Genomic DNA, 21,020 nt, shown 5'->3' with positions numbered 1-21,020 from the left:
ATCAGAACAACTTAATACAAACGAATGTCTCATGAATCGATCAATCAAAGTTTTTAAAAAAGTCAAAAAAATGACGGATGCCACAGACTTTTTTTTTTTGGAGGAGGAGTAGGCCTATGGGTGGAATTTTCACATTATATAACATGATTTCATTATCTTAATTTTAACTTTATTCTTAAAATATTGTGACATTAATTTTATTTATTTTGTTATTTTTTAAACATGGCACAAAAATGCTGCCGTATAGGCTACTGAATGCAAACACAATTTTGGCACATCAGCCCAAAAAACAAACAAACAAACAAAAAAATTATAATAAAATAAAAAACAAACAAAAAAAGTCAAAGATAGTGAGGGGATATTTGAATTATTTGTTAATAAACTAATGTTTTCTGAGTCAATGTTGACTATCCATCCTCATTGGACGTGCCTTTAGAGAGAAATGCATCTTTACGGATTACATAATGCAATTTTCGATTTGAATTATTTCGTTTTAAAACAGTAATTTAAAGCATTCTATAAATATATTTATCATGTCGGTGAAGCGTTCCTGCTCAAGACCAAGACGACAGAAAGCGCATCCTGTTTGTTTTCCTTATTTTACAAAACCACAAGGTTTTGTTGATATTGTGAGTGCACACAAATACAAGTAGACCCTTTGCAGTTCCGAATGATGTATACTCTTACCTTTATGAGCAAAAATGACGGCGTATTTTTAAGTTTCCGCTGTTATTAAAAACAAATTCAAGTGATTGCGCTGGCGCCTCCATGTCCTGCAGAGCGTGCTTTAGCTTCCACTCTCCGCACAAACGATTGGATTTTCGCCTAACAGCGCTCATTTATCTTGGTTAAATGTTTAAATTAATACTGTGAAATGCATAAAGTGTTTTATGTCTGTTTATTTTAGACAAGTCATGTTGGTTTGAGAAGGCTAAATTGATCAAACATAATGCTCAACTCACTGCCTCTGCCGCTTGGTTGTTCCTTTAAAAAACAAAAAACTTGAATTTAACAAACATAAAATTGCCCCCAAACTGCCCGGGCCCATATGCACCTGCATACCCTGCATAACCAGACGCTAAGCCACTGATCTTATTTGTTCTTATCTGTTCATAAAAGGTTTATGTTTAATATAAGCGACTTTGTCATTGTAGCATTGTTGATGTTGTGTGTGTGTGGCTACACTCCAGAGGGTGCTGCAGTACCCTCAGCACCCCTACTTCCCGCGGTAATGTGCGCAAACACCGAGTTGTTCATGTTTGAACAGACACATACACACAGAATTATGTCAATAGTACCCGGCTCGACGATCATTCTCGTAAACGCAGTCGGTTATGTTTTAAATGAATGTAAACAACTGAGAAACACATCCGATTTCTATCATTATACTGGATCCGTGCAGTCAGATTTAAAGGGACAGCAGCCTATAAATACGTACTGCTGAATATGTCACTAATGTTAATCAAACAACAAAACAGCTATAACAAAGATTAATCTAAATTTTATTCATACAGTGAACACTATGCAGTGTTATTTTACACTTAATTATTACATTTCTGTATCTGAATACTACTGTTTATTTTATCTATGCTTGTAAATTGTGTATTTCTTTTTTTCTTTCTTTTTCTTTCTTTTTTTTTTGACTGTTCACTTGCCTTTAATCATGTTTGAATTTTCTCAGACTATAGTTTTTGCTGTGGTATATGAAGAAGTACTTAAAGTGTATGGAAAGCAAATTTACAATGATATAAAATTAGTGTCATTAATATTTTTTTTGTATGTTCACACTGATGTTAAAATTACATTTTCTGATTCGTGACATTACTTTTTATGTAATGCTAAAACACTGCTGGTCACTTTTAGAAGTTGTAGTGATTCTTTCTTTTCCAAGAAAGAATGTGAAACAAATTGGTTATATAATTTTTAAATATTTTTAAATATAATTTAAATTGATTTTACACACTTTAAGCAATATCGTATCGCATATCAAATATCGCATTTATTTAAAAAGGTATCGCATATCGCATTTTTCTTCAGTATCGCACAGCCCTACTGTATATCAGCATGGCTGTGATTCGGCCATAGGTAATCACAGCGTGCTGATATACAGCCATATCGCATGCATGGATACGAGTGTGATATTTTTATACAACAGTTCGATGGCACAAGTGTGCAAATAAAAATGAGACAAGAACGGAGAAAACCCTCTTTTGTGCAGAACTACTTCCTTCCGCCACGGATTCAAATCTCAGTTTTACAGTTTAACAGCTGAGCCCAAGCCTCTGTTACCAATTCGAAAACGTCACTTTAGAACTAGTAACAAAGGAATGTTGAGTCACTCCATTAAAAGCTTATTGTATTATGTAGAGTATTATGAGAGAGATATCACCTGAGTGAGTCTATTACCTGCATCAGATACCAGCATTCATTCTTCAGGTCGATCTTATATCATTATAACAAAATCAGTTTGAATGTCCACTGAGGAAAGCGATATCATTGTGTTTGTCCTTTTAACAGTCAAGAGGATTTCCCATGACAGCGCTAGTCAATGCATTTGTTGGTTGCATCCCTATGGTTGCATCTTATAAGGCTGTGTAACGTAATAATAATGTCCTTGTTTCAGTCCCTTTCAATATAAAAGTCCTTGCGACTCACTCATAGACAGTCGTAAAAGAGCAACCTTTTCTTCTCTTAAGATAAAATTATAACCACTAACTGTCCCTTTCTCAATTTCAAATGCGGCATATTAGTTATATAAAATATTATTTATTGAACAATAATATATAAAAGAACAACAATAGCCATTATAAAAGTATAATAAGTTTGTACAATAAGAAATAACAAGCAAACAATTCCGTCAAAAGTAGAAAAGCAGCACTCTAGTTAGTACAGGATTTAATTATATAAAAATAAAAAGATATGAAACTTAACTTTGCCCTAAAGCCAAATCGATTTGCTCTGGAACAAGTAATAGACTAATAAGACCAAAGATTGCCCATTTAATATAACCAAAATAAATTATAGCTTGTGTAACATCTTCTGCACAAGAGCCAGAAGCAAATTCCCAAAGGACTGGCTGAGATAAAGCTGTTCTCGGCAGGTAAATGAACGCTGGGTGTTCGCTGTTGGCCTGGAGCTCACATCTCTGAAAATGTCTAAACAAGTTGTCAAATAGGCACCATCTTTACATATAAATCACATATTTGAGGTCTAAACAACTACATTCTCAGCTAAAAATCTATTAAAGGGGTCATCGGATGCAAAATTCACTTTTACATGCTGTTTGAACATTTTGGCAGTGTTTGTACACATCCACCCTATAATAATAAAAATCCACCCAGTGGTTTTTATTTAGTCCCTAAAAATAATATCCTCTTTTTCAAATCAGGCCATTCTCAGCTTCTTGGCTGTGTGATGTCACACAGACCCAGGCCCCTCTCACGATTGTTGATTGACACTGGTGTTTTACCTTAGACCAAAATGACTCCTAAGCGATTGAGGTTTTTTGCTGTTGGATGTAATAATGAACATAGCAGTCGTCATTTACTCCCAACATCATGAAGATGCAGAGGATTACCTTTGTTTTTGAAGAGAATGTGCTCCTGATCTACCTAAATGCGTCTATGTTCGCGCAGATCATTCGTGATCCAGCCTCACTTTCAGAAGAAGTGAGTATAAGGTTCTTTTATGAATCTTTGCAAATCGCCTTTTTCTAATCATGTGCCAGTTAGCAAGTTTTACCAGAAAGACTCAGGAAGTGATAAGATTTGAAATAATTTATTTTACAAAACCAAGACATAAAAAACAGAATTCTTTGGCGTTGGCCCCATTCGTAGCTTGAATCTGTAGGTTGAAGACTCCGTTATTACTGCCGAGATGAAGGCAGGGGCGGAGCCTACCCCCCTGCATGGGCCAATCTGGTGGTGGTGAGGAGGATGGAGGGGAACGTCAATGTCAGTTTCTGCAAACACAAGGAAGGGTGAGTACAGAGTTTATATATTTCTCGTGTCGAGTGACGATTGGCTAGATCTTATTGGAATGCGTGACATAGCATTAAGTCGTCTTAGTAGAACTTGCATTAAAGCTTCCATTTCCGTGGCTAAGGTAAACAGTCTCATGAGAACGGCTGGTCACCCACGGAAGGGAGGAGGCGGGGTCAGCAGAGCTCATTAGCATTTAAAGAGACATGCACTAAAACGGCTTGCTGTGTGCAGAGCTGTTTTTGGCAAGGTAAAAAGGGTGTTGTTTTACACTACCATTGATAAATTGTAACCAAAGTATGTTATAGACTTTTCATTAAGACCCTAAAGAATCATATCAACTTGTGGAAAATTGGCATCCGATGACCCCTTTAAAACTACATTCCATGACACAATTAAAATAATAATATTGTAAAATTATAATTGGTTCGTTCGTCTGCCATTGACAAATGCTGTCAGTATAGATCCGACAACAAGTGAAGTGATACAAACGGTTAAATGGTTAGAGTGCTGATACTACTGGAATATCGTACCGCTGGAAAAGGCTGTCAGCCAGTCAGATTCGGGAATATATATCGGGGGAAAAAACAACTCTTCATTTATATCCAGAGTTCTGTCATGAAACTCTAGATGGTGCAGTCCTATAGGTCTAACTCAATCTGACAATAATGACATCATCACATGGCACAGCTGATTGGTTCCAATGAGCGCTGCTCAGCATTCAAAAACTTGGCTTGTGCTTGCTGTAGCAGTTGCAGCATGCTTCAGAAACCCTCCACCTTCCCCAGCTCCACCTGTGTAGATCTGCTACTGGGTGATTCATGTATGCTATATATGGGGGTTATTCCATATATGTGACCCGTGCTGACAAAATGAGTCAAAATGTGCATGGGCTAATTTTAAGCTATAGGCAAAAAAGTTAAAAATCTCGATAAATCTACACATATGAACAGAATTACAGTGTTTAAGTGTTCATGCAAACATAATCTGTTATGTCTTAAATGAATGTTTGGGGAACTGTTAGGGGAAAACTTTGGATGCGTAATATAATATCAGATCTATGCATTACAGTAATATACAGTATAGGCTGTCTGTCTCATTAATGTTAATCAAATAATAAAAGAAAAGAGGGAATCACTCGCTGTTCTTGATTTAACTGCTTTTGTAGTTTTAATAATCAATTTAATTGTAATGAACACACAAAAGGGATTTTTATATTTGATTGTTTTTCTTTGAATGCTATTGTTTAGATGTAACATGGAAAAGATAATGCATTATTTGTGAAATTAAAAATAACTAATTTTTGAAAATTTGATCATTGTCACTCATTTTGCTAGTACTGGTCACATATGTTATATTTGCAGCAGCAGTATTTCTTACATGCTCACAGCAGCATGTTGTAGATGTATTGGTGTGATGAGTGGGGGCGGGGCCGAGAGCCGTGGGAACGGAGCGAGGCCGGTGGAGTAATTGATAATGAGCGACACCTGCACCACTCACCGGTCTCGAGTCTCACGGAGGAGCTCCGGAAGGATAAAAGGGAGGAGTGATGACAGTGTCGGACGAGAGAGGACCAGGCCTGGAGTTTATTTTGTGTTTTGGTTTTGTTTGTGCGCGACAGTCGTCCGCGAGGGGCTGTCGCGCTATTTTGTGTTTGTTTATTTTATTAAATTTTTGTTTAAACGTTCGCCGGTTCCCGCCTCCTTCTTCCCGACCTACAAACGTTACAATTGGCAATAGCAAGTATCGGTACTTGCTCTGCCACAGCAGCAGTGTAGCAGATCTATTCCGCCAAGACCAAACACATTAACATTGCCATGTACATTACCATGCCAAACCCTCCAAGAGTTATGTACTGTATATATTATGAAAGGAAAACAGGATAGGAAACGACATGACGTGCCAAGTATGGTGACCCATACTTGGAATTTGTGCTCTGCATTTAACCCATCCAAGTGCAAACACACAGCAGTGAGTAGATCTTGCAATATCAGAGTAGAGATCTTGCAATATCAGAATTAGGTTTATGACATCTAATGCTGAATTAAAATCCATTAAAGGGCATTTTGCAATTGCTTCAGGTTTCCGACCAGGAACCAGGCCCTCTTTCAGTGTGAATAATTGCAGGCATTACTTCCCTTTCCTGTCCTTAAGCCCTTTGAAAATATCCAATTAGGGCTCATTATCAGGGCGATGGCTGATGATCTTATGCGCCGAACATGCAGAACATTCTAGAATAATGAGCACAGATGCGGCTGTAGATTAGGGCCGTGACACCGTGGTTTGATGTCGCTGCATTGTGGGAACGTGCCTTTATCAGCTCTAACACCAAGACCAAACACATTAACATTGCCATGTACATTACCATGCCAAACCCTCCAAGAGTTATGTACTGTATATATTATGAAAGGAAAACAGGATAGGAAACGACATGACGTGCCAAGTATGGTGACCCATACTTGGAATTTGTGCTCTGCATTTAACCCATCCAAGTGCAAACACACAGCAGTGAGTAGATCTTGCAATATCAGAGTAGAGATCTTGCAATATCAGAATTAGGTTTATGACATCTAATGCTGAATTAAAATCCATTAAAGGGCATTTTGCAATTGCTTCAGGTTTCCGACCAGGAACCAGGCCCTCTTTCAGTGTGAATAATTGCAGGCATTACTTCCCTTTCCTGTCCTTAAGCCCTTTGAAAATGTTCCAATTAGGGATCATTATCAGGGCGATGGCTGATGATCTTATGCGCCGAACATGCAGAACATTCTAGAATAATGAGCACAGATGCGGCTGAAGATTAGGGCCGTGACACCGTGGTTTGATGTCGCTGCATTGTGGGAACGTGCCTTTATCAGCTCTAACAAGCCTTCTAATAAGATTACTCATTAGACATGAGGAGATGAGTGAATGTGGTACAAAGCAACAGCCCGGCTTATCAGTATGTGTGATGAAGATGCTGAAAAAGGCAGACTGTATTACACAGACTCTGGTGGAGGTGCAACTGTCTGTGTGCTCTGATGTCTCTGCACTAGTTTGGATTTTTTTGCTTATGAAGTTTGGATTTTGAGTTACAATGAGTAGGTTGATTTTCACATTATACATGAGCTTGATGTGTACTTTACATAGTTGAAGTCCCAATTCGTTCATATTTAATGTTCATATTCCAATATGAATTCAAGTAGAATTGTTAACATTTTACCATCTTATACTATTTTGATAGCGTATGTGCTCAGTCATGTAAGTAATGTAATTAATTTTTTTAATCAGTTGACAGGTATTTTATTAAATAATATTAGATCAGTCTGACCTTAGTTTTTAATGGATATTATGAATATAAGCAGCTAGTGTACAACACTTGAAGACAAAACAGTTTTTAACAAAAAGTAGTGTTTAGGTGTGAGATTCATCTTCGATTTAATGTTCAATCTCAATAAGAAATCATGGAAAACTTGAGGATTTGGGTAAGCTTGATAGTATCACTTTACTTAAGTGTTATTTTAGTATTATTTACTATTACAGTATTTATTAAAATTGTCAACAGTTTTTTAATACACTGCTCAAAATTGTATTAAAATTAAATTAAAGGAACACTTTGAAAACATCAGATCTCAATGGGGAAAAATATCATGCTGGATATCTATACTGATATGGACTGGGTAATGGGTAATGTGTTAGGAATGAAAGGATGCCACATTGTTTGATGTAAATGAAAATGATCAACCTACAGAGGGCTGAATTCAAAGACTGAAATCAAAGTGAAAAAATGATGCAGCAGGCCAGTCCATTTTGCTGAAATTTCATTGCAGCAAATCAAAATGGTACTCGGTAGTTTGTATGGCCCCCACATGCTTGTATGCATGCTTCTAATGCCGAGTTCACACTGCACGATTTTAGCCCGATTTTTCACTCGTCGACCGGTTTTGCGAAATCGCCGAGAAATGCCTGAAATCGGAGGCAAATCTGTGCTCATTCACGCGAGTGACAATTACGCAGTGTGAGTCATCAAAGACGGATCTGAGGGAATCACCGACACGTCGCAGACGCCCACAAAAATATTTGGAGCTGTCGGCGATTCACAATCACGCTGTGAGCAATGATTTCTGACTTAAAACTACATCAGCGATGACCTACAGCCAATGAGAGACCAAGATACAGGGCAGAGGGAAGTTCGGGGAGGAGTTATAGACCAGATTATCAGTATTTTAATAGATATATGAACAATTATATCATACAGAACCAAGCACAAACTTTTGCTTGCCCAGCCACAACATCAGCATAACAGTTACTGCAAAATTATTTACCTCCATCTCTCTTTGCAGAACACCCAATCCCTGTTCCCTGCATCTCCCTCCTGCATAATCTGTTTTTCTTTTTCTCCTTGTAGCTGGAAATCAGCTCACAGACAATTTGCGGGCTATATATATATATATATATATATATATATATATATATATATATATATATATATATATATATATATATATATATATATATTTTTTTTTAAATAATTCCAGTCTTATTCGAGAACTCCGGTCTGACGCACACGGGTTCTCGCATTATTTCCTTATCACTTCTGGCGTGTGTTTTGTTGTAAAACGTAGTTTGCGGACTAGACAGAGTTGTCGGCGATTCTTCCTATTGTAAAGTCATGCAGTGTGTAACCTCCTGTCGCCGATCCATCATGCAATTTGAACATGAGTAACTGCCTGTCTCCTGGAATCTCCTCCATGCTCTTGAGACTGTGCTGGGAGACACAGCAAACCTTCTGGCAATGGCACGGATTGATGTGCCATCCTGGAGGAGTTGGACTGCCTGTGCAACTTCTGTAGGGTTCAGGTATTGCCTCATGCTACCTGTAGTGACACTGACCCGAGCCAAATGCAAAACTATTGAAAAATGGTCAGAAAAGATGAGTAGGGAAAACATGTCAGTGGCCTCCACCTGTAAAACCATTCCTGTTTTGGGGGTTGTCTCATTGTTGCCCGTCTAGTGCACCTGTTGTTAATTTCATTAACACCAAAGCAGCTGAAACTGATTAACAACCCCCTCTGCTACTTAACTGACCAGATCAATATCCCAGGTGTTTGATGCTATACTCTGATTAAAAAGTGTTCCTTTAATTTTTTTGAGCAGTGTATTTTCAGTTTTCATTTTACATTCAGTTTTAGTAATTTATGTGCTTTTGTCATTTTTAGTAGTTTTTTTTTTTTCAATTTTGCATTTAGCTTTATTTTTATTTCAGTTTTAGTTTTTGCAATTTAAGCACTTCAAAAAAATGAAATGTTGCCTGAAATTCATAAGTTTAAGTTAATTTGTTTAAGCTTTTCATCCAATATTTGTATATTATTTTATTTAAACTTTGTTTCAATTACTAAAAAAATATATTTTTTAATAGTTTTACTTAACAATATAAAAAAAACAGCTTCTTAAATGTTCTTTTAGACTGTACATTGCTAGTTTCAGCTTCAGACGTCATGCCCATGGACTGACTTCCTGGCCAGAATAAACTGCTGTATGTGCCAGACTGTTTGATGTCTAGTCAAAGGTCTGGCTATGTGAGACTAGCACATTGCTGACAGCTGAGAAGTTTTCAGAAGATGCTTCCTCACACCCATCAATGCGTCATCCATTCACTATGACACACCCGAGCTGGAGAAGTTCTTTCAAAGCCTTGAGCAAAGCCTTCATCAGATTCATAATCCTTGAACGCACCCTCAGCACAAGTCTCATTGTTGCCCGTCTAGTGCACCTGTTGTTAATTTCATTAACACCAAAGCAGCTGAAACTGATTAACAACCCCCTCTGCTACTTAACTGACCAGATCAATATCCCAGGTGTTTGATGCTATACTCTGATTAAAAAGTGTTCCTTTAATTTTTTTGAGCAGTGTATTTTCAGTTTTCATTTTACATTCAGTTTTAGTAATTTATGTGCTTTTGTCATTTTTAGTAGTTTTTTTTTTTTCAATTTTGCATTTAGCTTTATTTTTATTTCAGTTTTAGTTTTTGCAATTTAAGCACTTCAAAAAAATGAAATGTTGCCTGAAATTCATAAGTTTAAGTTAATTTGTTTAAGCTTTTCATCCAATATTTGTATATTATTTTATTTAAACTTTGTTTCAATTACTAAAAAAATATATTTTTTAATAGTTTTACTTAACAATATAAAAAAAACAGCTTCTTAAATGTTCTTTTAGACTGTACATTGCTAGTTTCAGCTTCAGACGTCATGCCCATGGACTGACTTCCTGGCCAGAATAAACTGCTGTATGTGCCAGACTGTTTGATGTCTAGTCAAAGGTCTGGCTATGTGAGACTAGCACATTGCTGACAGCTGAGAAGTTTTCAGAAGATGCTTCCTCACACCCATCAATGCGTCATCCATTCACTATGACACACCCGAGCTGGAGAAGTTCTTTCAAAGCCTTGAGCAAAGCCTTCATCAGATTCATAATCCTTGAACGCACCCTCAGCACAACACAAACACATTCAAAGGCAAACACCTCCTCCCTGTTGCCACTGGTAAATCATGCATCTCAAACCAAGAAATGCCATCGGCAAGACTGAGAAGTGAAGTGTACTATTTCTTGTCTCGACTGCATTTGAACTATTTTAACAGAGCTCGAAGAAGTGTTGGTAAACTTTGTGCAACATTGTGTGACTCTAGAAGATTAAGTGAAATGTTCTTGAAGAGTCCTTTAAATATAAACCATGCTTATTTTTGTACTGTCAGTAAGCACGTTGCTTTTCTCTGAGGTAATGTTGTTTGTCACGGCTGTGGAAACATTTTGAATCATGGATGAAAATATCTTATTTAAATTCACGTCCCTTCTAGCTTAATTTATTAAAGCGCATGTAATCACAAAACAATATCAACGTTCATTCATTCTAATTGCAGTATGGTGATAGCTTAGTCATATCCATAATTATCCCATTATCCCGTACTGGATGAAATGATTTGTAAGTAAAACTGGTTAAAAAAAACAAATTTTTATATGACTTTTTTCTCTGTAAATCAGTGGTCCTCAGCCCTTTTTAACTACAACTCCTACTGTTTTCAACAATGATTTTTTATTTTTTTCCATCAACAATGCCTCATGATTTTTACAGTTTTTTGTGATTGATTGGATAAGGATTAATGACCAATTCTCGCTATTACCTATGCTTGTTTATTACTTAAAAAGCACATATTAATGTCTTATTCTGCATGACCATATTTTAGATCCCTGAACCCTACCCAATACCTAAACTTAAAGGGATAGTTCACCCAAAAATGAAAATTATGTCATTAATTACTATTATTATCCAAACCCGCAAGACCTTCATTCATCTTCGGAACACAAATTAACATATTTTTGATTAAATCTGAGAGCTCATCAGTGGTTCAAACATAATGTTATGAAGCTACAAGAATACCTTTTGTCAGGGTCAGAAAGCTCTCGGATTTCATCAAAATATCTTAATTTGAGCTCCGAAGATGAACGAAGATGTCTTACGGGTTTGGAACGACATGAGTGTGAGTGATTAATGACAGAATTTTCATTTTTGGGTGAACTATCCCTTTAACAACTACTTTTAACTATTATTAAGCAGCAAATTAGGAGTTTATTGAGGCAGAAGTTGTAGTTAATAGTGAGAATTGCTCCCCAAACTAAAGTGTGACCAAAATATTTTTTACTTATACAATTTCTACCTGATAAATTAATTTAGAGTTTGGCATACTTAGAAACATTTATTTTAATTATAACAATTCCCATGAAGTTAGAAGATTGTTATTAATTTACATGACCTTTCTAGAAGTCTAGAAATCACACTTTAAAAAAAAATCTTCCTGGTTTTTCATAGAGAAAAAAAAAACAGTTGTTGAGGGGGTGAATTAAAATATGAAACATCTTAATTTTTTGTTGTTTTGATGTATTTGACTCTTTGTTTTGTCCTATTTTACATAATTTTGGGACACCCTTGGACGTTTCCGGACCCCTGGTTGAGAACCATTACTAAATCATTTAAGGATAACAAAGTACTAGGTAAAGAAAAATGTATAATTAACAGTGTAAAAACATACCAAACTGTACACAAAATATGAGTATTAAGATTTATTTTAAGTTTCCAGTGCCCAACTGTTCTTTGGTGTTTGTCATTAGTGTGACAATAGAGACAGTCAGCGTTAACTCTCATCTCCATTTCTCCCTAAAGCCAGGCACTGCAGTAATTTCAAATCATTTCATTTTCAGATAACAGTAACTACATTACCTTAGTGTCATCCTCCTTTCTTCGTTTCCTCCTCCTCTTGAGTTTGTTAATTTTGGTAATGAGTTTTGTCGTCTTCTTCCGCAGATAACTGAGCTCCACAACATTAAGAACATTACTCGAATGCCACGAGAGACCAAGAAACACGCAGTGGCAATTATTTTCTGCGATGAGACGTCAAAGACATTTGCCTGTGAGTCAGGTAAGCACTGTCTCCAACTCTGAGAAAAGTCTATGTTGTAGTGCTGGATTGTATCCAAAATGGCTTAATTTATTCTATATTTCAAGATGTGCAAGTACTGATTTTCACATATCAGGACTATTAGTTTATTCTTTGATTTATTCCTTTTATACCTTAAAACTAAAGAAGGCACTGCAAAGTGTTCAGGTTATTACGCTAGTAAGTGTTAGAAGAGCCCACTGGGATGCAGAGAATATATATTTTTTAAATTGTGTCATAGATTGTGTCATAGAGAATGAATATAGCCAAAGGCAACAGGCGGATCAGCAGTTAGAAAACAAAACAACAAGTGAAAGACTTAACACACAAACACGTTTGAAATATGAATGAGATACTTTACTCACCATTAGCTTGGCAGCAGAAGGCGTCTATTCCCATGTGTTTTCTTTCCTCTCACACTGTGAATCTTGTAGTGGAAAGATGGCAATGTCAAAACTGATCAAAGCATTTTTGCAGGAAAAAAAAAAACTACACTCAGAATACAAACATGAATAAGCACTAACTTGGTTGCGAAACAGTTGCAGTTTTAGGTGAGCAATGAGCATTAATGTTCAGTTCTGGGATTTACCACATTTGTCATTTTACTGGGCTAAATAAAGCATGATTAACCCTAATTAAGTGTAAAAATGTGTTGATCTACCATGTAATGTGTACCATTCAAAGGTTTTTTTGAAAGAAATTGATGTTTCTACTGTACACTGACCACTTTAAGGTAAGTGGTTGTAAAGAATTTATTTTAGCTACATTTAATTAAAAAAATTTTTTAAAGTTAGTCAACTAAATTTGTTTATTTAAATGTAGCTAAAATAAATTGATTGCAACCACTTACCTTAAAACAATTTTGTAAATTAAATGAATAATTTGTTTCAGTGTATGCAGCAAGAACCCATTCAACTGATCAAAAGTGTAAGGAAAGAAGTAATATATGTTACAAAAGATGCGCCTATTTTGAACTTTTTATTCATCAAATAATCTTGAAAAACAATTATTACGATTTCCACAAAACATTAAGCAGCATTCCACTTTGATAATAAGTTTATCAAAAAAAAACTTTTTTCTGAGCATAAAATTAGCATATTATGGTATCTGTAGAATCATGTGTCACTGATGAAAATGTTAAAATAGAAATGTTATTTTAAATTGTAATAAAATTTTACAATATTCGTTTTTACTGTATTTTCGATCAAATAAATGCAGCCTTGGAAAATTCTTATCAGACCCAAAACTTTTGTGTAGCTCATGGATATGTATGAATGAATAAATATAAATGGATAAATATGCTTCATCTGCTTTTGTGCATAATATTTCAGACCCAGAACCTGCATCTAGTTTAACATGGCACTAACTGCACAGATAAAATGCTGAATCATGAATATTATAAATTGAGTCATTCACCAGCATAAAAACATCTCCTTTTTATGTAAATAGCCTTATTTAAATATATTTATAATTTATAATGAGCTGAATTTGCAAAACTCAGCGCTGTTGAATGGAATGTATGTTGAAAAAGAGACATTTGAATACATTTTCTAGTAATGATAGCAGCAGTTATTTACTTATTTGGAATTGAATGTAACCAGGCATACAGTATATCCATGGTGCAGTGTAGATGAGCAGCCTTTCTGCTTTTAAACAACAGGCAATTCAAGTGTCTGGATTGTGCAATAAAAAATGATGTCAAACTACACTCTCTAAAATAAAGTTTCCAAAAGGGGGTTTTCACAGAACATGGGGTATCCAAACCTGTTCCTGGAGAGCCCCTGACTACGTTTACATGGACATCAGTAATCTAATTATTTACCTTATTCTAAATAAGACAATATTATGATTAAGGTGTTTACATGAGTTGATTTTAGAATATTCCTTTCATGTTTTACCGTTTTACATGTTATAGTACATAGTTTGATTAATGGCACACAACATTACGTCACCACGCGACGCTATCCGACATCCCCTCTGGAATTTCACGTATAAACATATAGTTCGTCTTCGTTATGATGCCATATACAGTTTTGGGTGTTTCATTTTTAATTTACTGAAAGCTTCAAGTGCAGTTAATTATATGTCATGCTATACGTGCAAACAGACAATGGCATTGTTGAAGCCATTCTTTTGTTTGCCGTCAAACGGTTGACCACTGCCGTGTGTATCCTGTCGCAAAATACAGCGAAAAGTCCTACACGACGGTAATAATGTGATTAAGGTGTTTACATGTCTTTACTGCACTTCAGTAATGTGACTAAAATAGGAATACTCCACATGTCTTAATTAGATTAGTGTTTACTTCGATTATGACTTTAGCCGGATTAAGGTAATCAAAACTCTGTTAATCTGCAGGACGTTGGCCCTCCAGGAGAAGAATTGGATACGCTGTCATAGAAGAACTATTTTGGGTTCACAATGAACCTTTCAGTAAAAAAACAAACAATAAATAAATAACCTAAAATAACCCCTTTTTATTTTATTTTTTTAGTTTAACGAGTTAAAAATATTTAACGCAGTTAACGCAGGGGCAGGGCTAGGGTTGACCACTTCACTCACAACTGTTGCCTCTGTCTCTTTTTTTTTTCTTGACAAGAAGTGCATTTATTTAGTTGCAAAACATCTTTATGACCACATCAAAAGGGAGACGTTTCAGACGCTCTCCAACTTCCCTTCAGCGACAGGCGTGAGTCAAACGAGTGTGGAAAGGGTACTAGTCTCGCAGCGTGTGATCTTCAATTGCACGCACAAAGGCGCCGGCGCACACTGTAGCCTATATCATTTCATATCAAAGCGAGAAATAAACTACGTGCATGCAATGTCATGGTCAGTTAAGTCATAAAGTTACCAAAAAGGCGATTAAAGCTGCCTTAAAACTGTGTATACATGTAATATGTTATATATGAGTAACACTTAAGAACATGTCTCTGAAATGGTTTTCAGAACTGTGCTGGAGCAGCCCAGCACTGACTCCTTCATCTTACACACCTGATTCAACTCCTCAGTTCATTAGTAGAGACAAAGGTGGTCCGAAAAGGTAAAGAGAGTTGAGAGAAAATACGATGCATGTGAGATCCACATCACGTTCAGCAGCGGCAGCTCTTAAAGTGTTAGTTCACCCAAAAATGAAAATTCTGTCATCAATTACTCACTCTCATGTCATTCCAAATCCGTAAGACCTTCGTTCATCTTCGGAACACAAATTAAGATATTTTTGATTAAATCCGAGAACTTTCTGACCCTCCATAGGTCCAGAAACATAGCAAGGACATTGGTAAAATAGTCTATGCACTTACATGAAGCGGAAGCAAGTGCATGCGTCGTGATACTCTTTCCACAATGGCAGACGGAATGAGGAGGAGAAGAATTGTCGAATAAAGTGGTTATTTTTGTTTTCTTTGCACACAAAAAGTATTCTTGTAGCTTCGTAAAATTACGGTTGAACCTCTGATGTCACATGGACTATTTTACCAATGTCCTTGTTTCTGGAGCTGGGAACATTGCAGTTGGGTTGGCGTCTATGGAGGGCCAGAGAGCTCTCGCATTTAATAAAAAATATTTTAATTTGTGTTCCGAAGATGAACGAAGGTCTTACGGGTTTGGAACAAAATGAGGGTGAGTAATTAATGACTACATTTTTGGGTGAACTAATCCTTTAAAGCAATAGCAGGCAAAGTAACCTAATAACCCAGCTACGGTGATGTCTGTTAATCAAAGAACAAAAGAAAAAAAAGGAAATCAATAACTTAGACTTATGGATTAATTTATATTTAATTTAGTATTTAGTGTTTTATAACTTTATTCAATTTCTGTATATTTCCTATACTTGCTGAAGGGCATGCACAGGTATAAATATGACATTTATTATAATGGGTTTATGTGAAGATTGTTTTAAGTTCGTTTAAATTAGAAGTTATTTTTTAAAGTCTAATAAATGTTAAAATTGTTAGCTCTCAATTAAGGATGCACGATATTATCGGACCAATTTCGGAATCGGCTGAAAATGACTTTAAATGTAAATATCGGCATCGGCCCGATATGAAAAATTATGCCGATATGTCTTGCCGATAAGAGGAATACATTAACTCACATGTGCTCAGGGTGTGCTAGCGATTAGATCACGTCAGCATTGTGGTTACATTTACATTTAGACATTTAGCAGACACTTTTATCCAATAAAAATCATATAATTTTTTTAAAATCATATAATAAGTAAAAAGAAAACATAAAATAGAAAAAGAATAGAGCAAGCTAGTGTTAGAGGCCTTTTTTGCTTTTGTTAATTGTATTAATAAAAAAAAACCCAGATAGAATACAAAAGATTTATTCAGTTTTCAATGATTTGCTTCATTCTTGAAGCAAAGTTTTGCCTGATACACAAATAATATTTAGACTGTGTTTCTGATTAAATAAAGCAGTAATTGATGCCATAAAACCATGAGTATGTTTTGATTTAAAGGTCAGAAGCTATAGTTTACATCAAAAAATCACAAACATGACACTTAAATTAAATCATTTTATATATACTGATTTATTCATTAATGTTTAATGTTATATTTTTTAAACAAATTATGATGCTCTAAAAGATTTTCAGAATTTGTACAACTCTTTTGCTTTAGACCATTTACAAATGTTAAATCATAAAATAAAATGTCAAGGTTACCACTGCATATTTCTGATAAAAAATGCAGTGATTAATATATAGTTTATTTATAGTTATTTTCAAGTCTTCAATGTACTGTCATTATAAAATAACTTTTATTATTGTTTATTTAATTCTAACAAATAAGTTCTTGTTAAAAACGAACCAAAATTTTAAATAATTATATATCGGTATCGGCATAGGCTATCGGCCAAAATGAGTTGAAAATGATCAGCATATCGGATATTGAAAAAAATCCAATATCGTGCATCCCTACTCTCAATTATACTGTAAAGTCAATGGTTAAATATTAGGGAGAAAAACAATTTTATAGAGACATCAGAAAGTATTGGTATCAGTGATACTGGCCTTCAGTCATAAAAAAGATGCTGTTAAACAAATATAAAAAATATAATGTCTTTATGTTGTTTGTACGTTAATTTGAAGATTGAAGGTAAAATTATTGTGATATAAAAGTATATTTACAAACTTAAATGTTAGGTGGGATTAATCACGATTAATTTCAGAATAAAAATGTGCGATTAATTCAATTCAATTCAAGTTTGCAGTTTGCAATGCAAATCGTTGCAAAGCAGCTTTACAGAAGTTTCTACATTATATTTAGTAATAGCTTATCAGTGGTGACTATGACAAATTGATGTACATATGGCAGAAATGTACGGTAAAAATCAAGCAATTAGTTAATGTCATGTAATCAAACAGACGGTGAACACTATTAACAGCAATGATTATATGTTGCGATCAAACTTATAGCAAATTTTTTTATTTTTGTATGTTGTCTGAGGGTTGGCATCATCTGAGGGGTTGGCTTCATCTCTTCTCAGGTGTTCGGTCATCTCAGGTCTTTGTAAGGGATGGATCCAGACTGAAGCTTGTGTAGTTCCTAGTTGGGTAGAAACAGAGAAGGAAATAGAGAAAAATTAGCGTAGCTGCTGTTCCAACTAAGCAAAAAATTATCTGTTCAACTCAAGCAAAAGAATGTTAATGTACATTTGATCAGATGTAACTGAAGTATAAGGTTATGAGATGCATTGTGTGAATGCTTGGCTAAAGAGATGTCTTTAATCTAGATTTTAAACAGAGAGTGTGTGTCTGAACCCCGTACGTTATCAGGAAGGCTATTCCAGAGTTTGGGAGCCAAATGTGAAAAAGCTCTACCTCCTTTAGTGGACTTTGCTATCCTAGGAACTACCAAGAGTCCAGAGTTTTGCAACTTAGGGAGCGTGATGGATTGTAGCGTGGTAGAAGACTAGTTAGGTACACAGGAGCTAAACTATTTAGGGCCTTATAGGTAAGTAATACTATTCTTTAACTGATACGGAACTTAATAGGTAGCCAGTGCAGAGAATGTAAAATTGGGGTAATATGATCATGTTTTCTTGATCTGGTAAGGACTCTGGCTGCTGCATTTTGGACTACCTCCAAAACAGTAGATTCTGTGTACTGTTTTTTGGTCCAATAAGTAATATCTCTGTCTTATCCAAATGTAATTAATTTATTTTATTTCGATTAGTAGTTTAGTATAGTTTATTTTAATTAGATTAATTATTTAATCTTTTTAATCGATTGACAGCACTAAAAAAAAAACCTGTAGTGCAATTGAAAAGTTCCATTGATGTTAAAGGTTCTTCATGGAACCATAGATTCCAGTAAAGAACACTTAGGAGTGTACTCTCAAGACAATGCATAATATTTTGTACAAGATGGCAAAATCGTAAGATATCAATATGCCGTTGCTTGGGTGGTTAGGTAAGGCTCTCCCCCTATTATAGTTATGATAATGAAAAGGTTTAAAGTTCCACATCCTGCACATTCTACAACATATAGCAGTATTTTGTGGATGTATTTGCACCATTACCTCACTTTCATAATTACTTTAGTGAAATGGCTGCTAAAACAAGTCCAATAACAGCAGGTTTAATTCATTTTTAGTGATTTCCACCGACAATAATGTGTGCAAAAATGGTCACAAACATATTATTAAAACTCTTTTGACCATAAGAAGCGCTGAATGTCCTTCTCCTTCAAATTTCCTGTCAAGCTGAATTCCCAGGTAGGAAACAAGAGAAGAGAGAGGGAGGAAAGGCGAAGAAATGGAGGAGACGGGAAGGAGAGGCAGTGGAGTGGCTATGCACGGGGAGAGCGGGACGGTGGACCCGCTGGGATATCATTAGCACCTCTGGGGTCTTCCGCACTGCCAGGGGGAGGCGAGGAATGTTCTCCTGAATCCATTTACCACAATAACCTCCCCACCCCCAGCTCTCCTTCACTCCCTTCAGAGGCAGGATATTAATGGGAAATGGGTAGAGCGGGCATAGGGCATAAATGAAGAGCTGAGCGAGATATGGCCATACACTGAGGGTTTAAAAAGTATACGTGCCTTGAGGCTGTTTAAATGAAGAAGTCTTCAGCAGTATCTGTGACACGTTCAAAGACTTTTCTGTGCTGGATTGTTACTAATGTGTCCTGCTGCATTAGATCACCTTGTTGTCCTTGTGGGAGTAAATCACCTTTGAGTCAATGTGGACCTCGGGCAAATATGTGTGTGTGTGTGTGTGTGTGTGTAAACTCTGCTTGTGGCTCTTTTAATTTTGGCACAAGTACATGTCCACGAGCCACCCCCTCTCGAACTTCCCCTTTCTCACAAACTCCGGCCATATGGAGCTTGTGTCCCTCACATGTCCGCCACATGTAGGAACTGTCCTCCCTTGATCCTTCACTTTCACTTCCTCACCTCCCTCTGAGTCTGTCGGGTTACGCCTGTGCTGCTATGACCCTTTTCTTCTCTCTCGCGCTCTCCCTCATTATTACAATAATCGTGTCTATGAGGGCTGCAACTTAAAGCAGATTTAAATGATTTATTTATTAAGATTTCGCATTTTGTTCAATGCTTCAAGCAATTTGCAAATTCAATTTATTAATTAATATCTAATAATAACACTTTACATTTTGCACCAAAAAATTATCAGCCCTAAAATAATATAAAAATAATATGCTGTTCAAAAGTTTGAGGCACAGTTTGTTTTAAATAAATAAATAATTTTATTCAGCAAAGATGCATTAAATTTATCAAGTGACTGAAAAGACTTGTACATTTTTAAGTTTTTTTCTTTTGAACTTTCTATTCATCAAATTATAAAAAAAAATATTCGGTGCCGCTCACGACGACCGGCTGTCGATCACTGCATCGGAGGGAGAGCTCGCTGCAGAGGAAGATTCGGCTGCACTGCCGCCCTCTGGGACGGTGGCAAGGCCTGAATTGTATCCAGAGATGTCATCTATGCTTTCCTGGGCCGCCGACAGGGTAGGGCTCAAGTGGAAACCTCCACCGCGTCCCGGGCCCTCGACGTTGGACGATTAGTTTCTCGGGGTTGCTTGCGCTGGTTCTCAGCACCCCGCCTCAGTGCCTTTCTTCCCGGAGGTGCATGAGGAGCTCACCAGGTCATGGACGGCACCTTTTACTGCCAAAAACCGACCTGCTGGTTCCCCCTCCCTCACCACCCTCGACGGTGGTGCAGCAAGGGGGTATACAAGGTCCCCTCGGAGGAGCGGTCGGTTGCGATGCAACTGTGTCCTAATACTGCCTCCACCCGGCAGGGCGAATCATACCTCCCCTCCCGGGTCTGTAGTTACTCGCCTGACCTGTCCGGCGATGCTTGTACGGCCTGTGGAGAAGCTGCTTCCACCTTACACGCTACGGCGTTACTGCAGGCTCATCAGGCCAAGGCACTGAGGGACCTGCACGAGGGAGGTCTTGATCCGGAAGTTCTGAAAGAGCTCCGAACCGCTACTGACCTTGCGCTCCGACCGACGAATGTCACCAAGAATTCTCTGGGTCGTGCGATGTCCACACTTGTGGTCCAGGAGCACCATCTCTGGCTGTGTCTGGTTGATATGAGGGA

The 21,020-nt window shown here is 36.6% G+C and overlaps 1 protein-coding gene across 3 annotated transcripts in view; it reads left to right on the top strand.

Annotated features, from left to right (window-relative positions):
• Positions 1 to 21,020, top strand: part of LOC107589921 (docking protein 6-like) — a 106,450-nt gene that overhangs the window by 50,753 nt on the left and 34,677 nt on the right. For all 3 annotated transcript variants that reach the window (XM_016278494.1, XM_016278495.1, XM_016278496.1), the window contains exon 3: positions 12,320 to 12,434. In XM_016278494.1, coding sequence (XP_016133980.1) covers positions 12,320 to 12,434 — 115 coding nt within the window. The remainder of the gene's footprint in view (positions 1 to 12,319; positions 12,435 to 21,020) is intronic.

Source organism: Sinocyclocheilus grahami, unplaced genomic scaffold (assembly GCF_001515645.1).
Source record: "Sinocyclocheilus grahami isolate Dianchi unplaced genomic scaffold, SAMN03320097.WGS_v1.1 scaffold122.1, whole genome shotgun sequence".
Lineage (NCBI taxonomy): Eukaryota > Metazoa > Chordata > Actinopteri > Cypriniformes > Cyprinidae > Sinocyclocheilus > Sinocyclocheilus grahami.
This window is presented reverse-complemented; position numbering and strand designations above follow the sequence as displayed.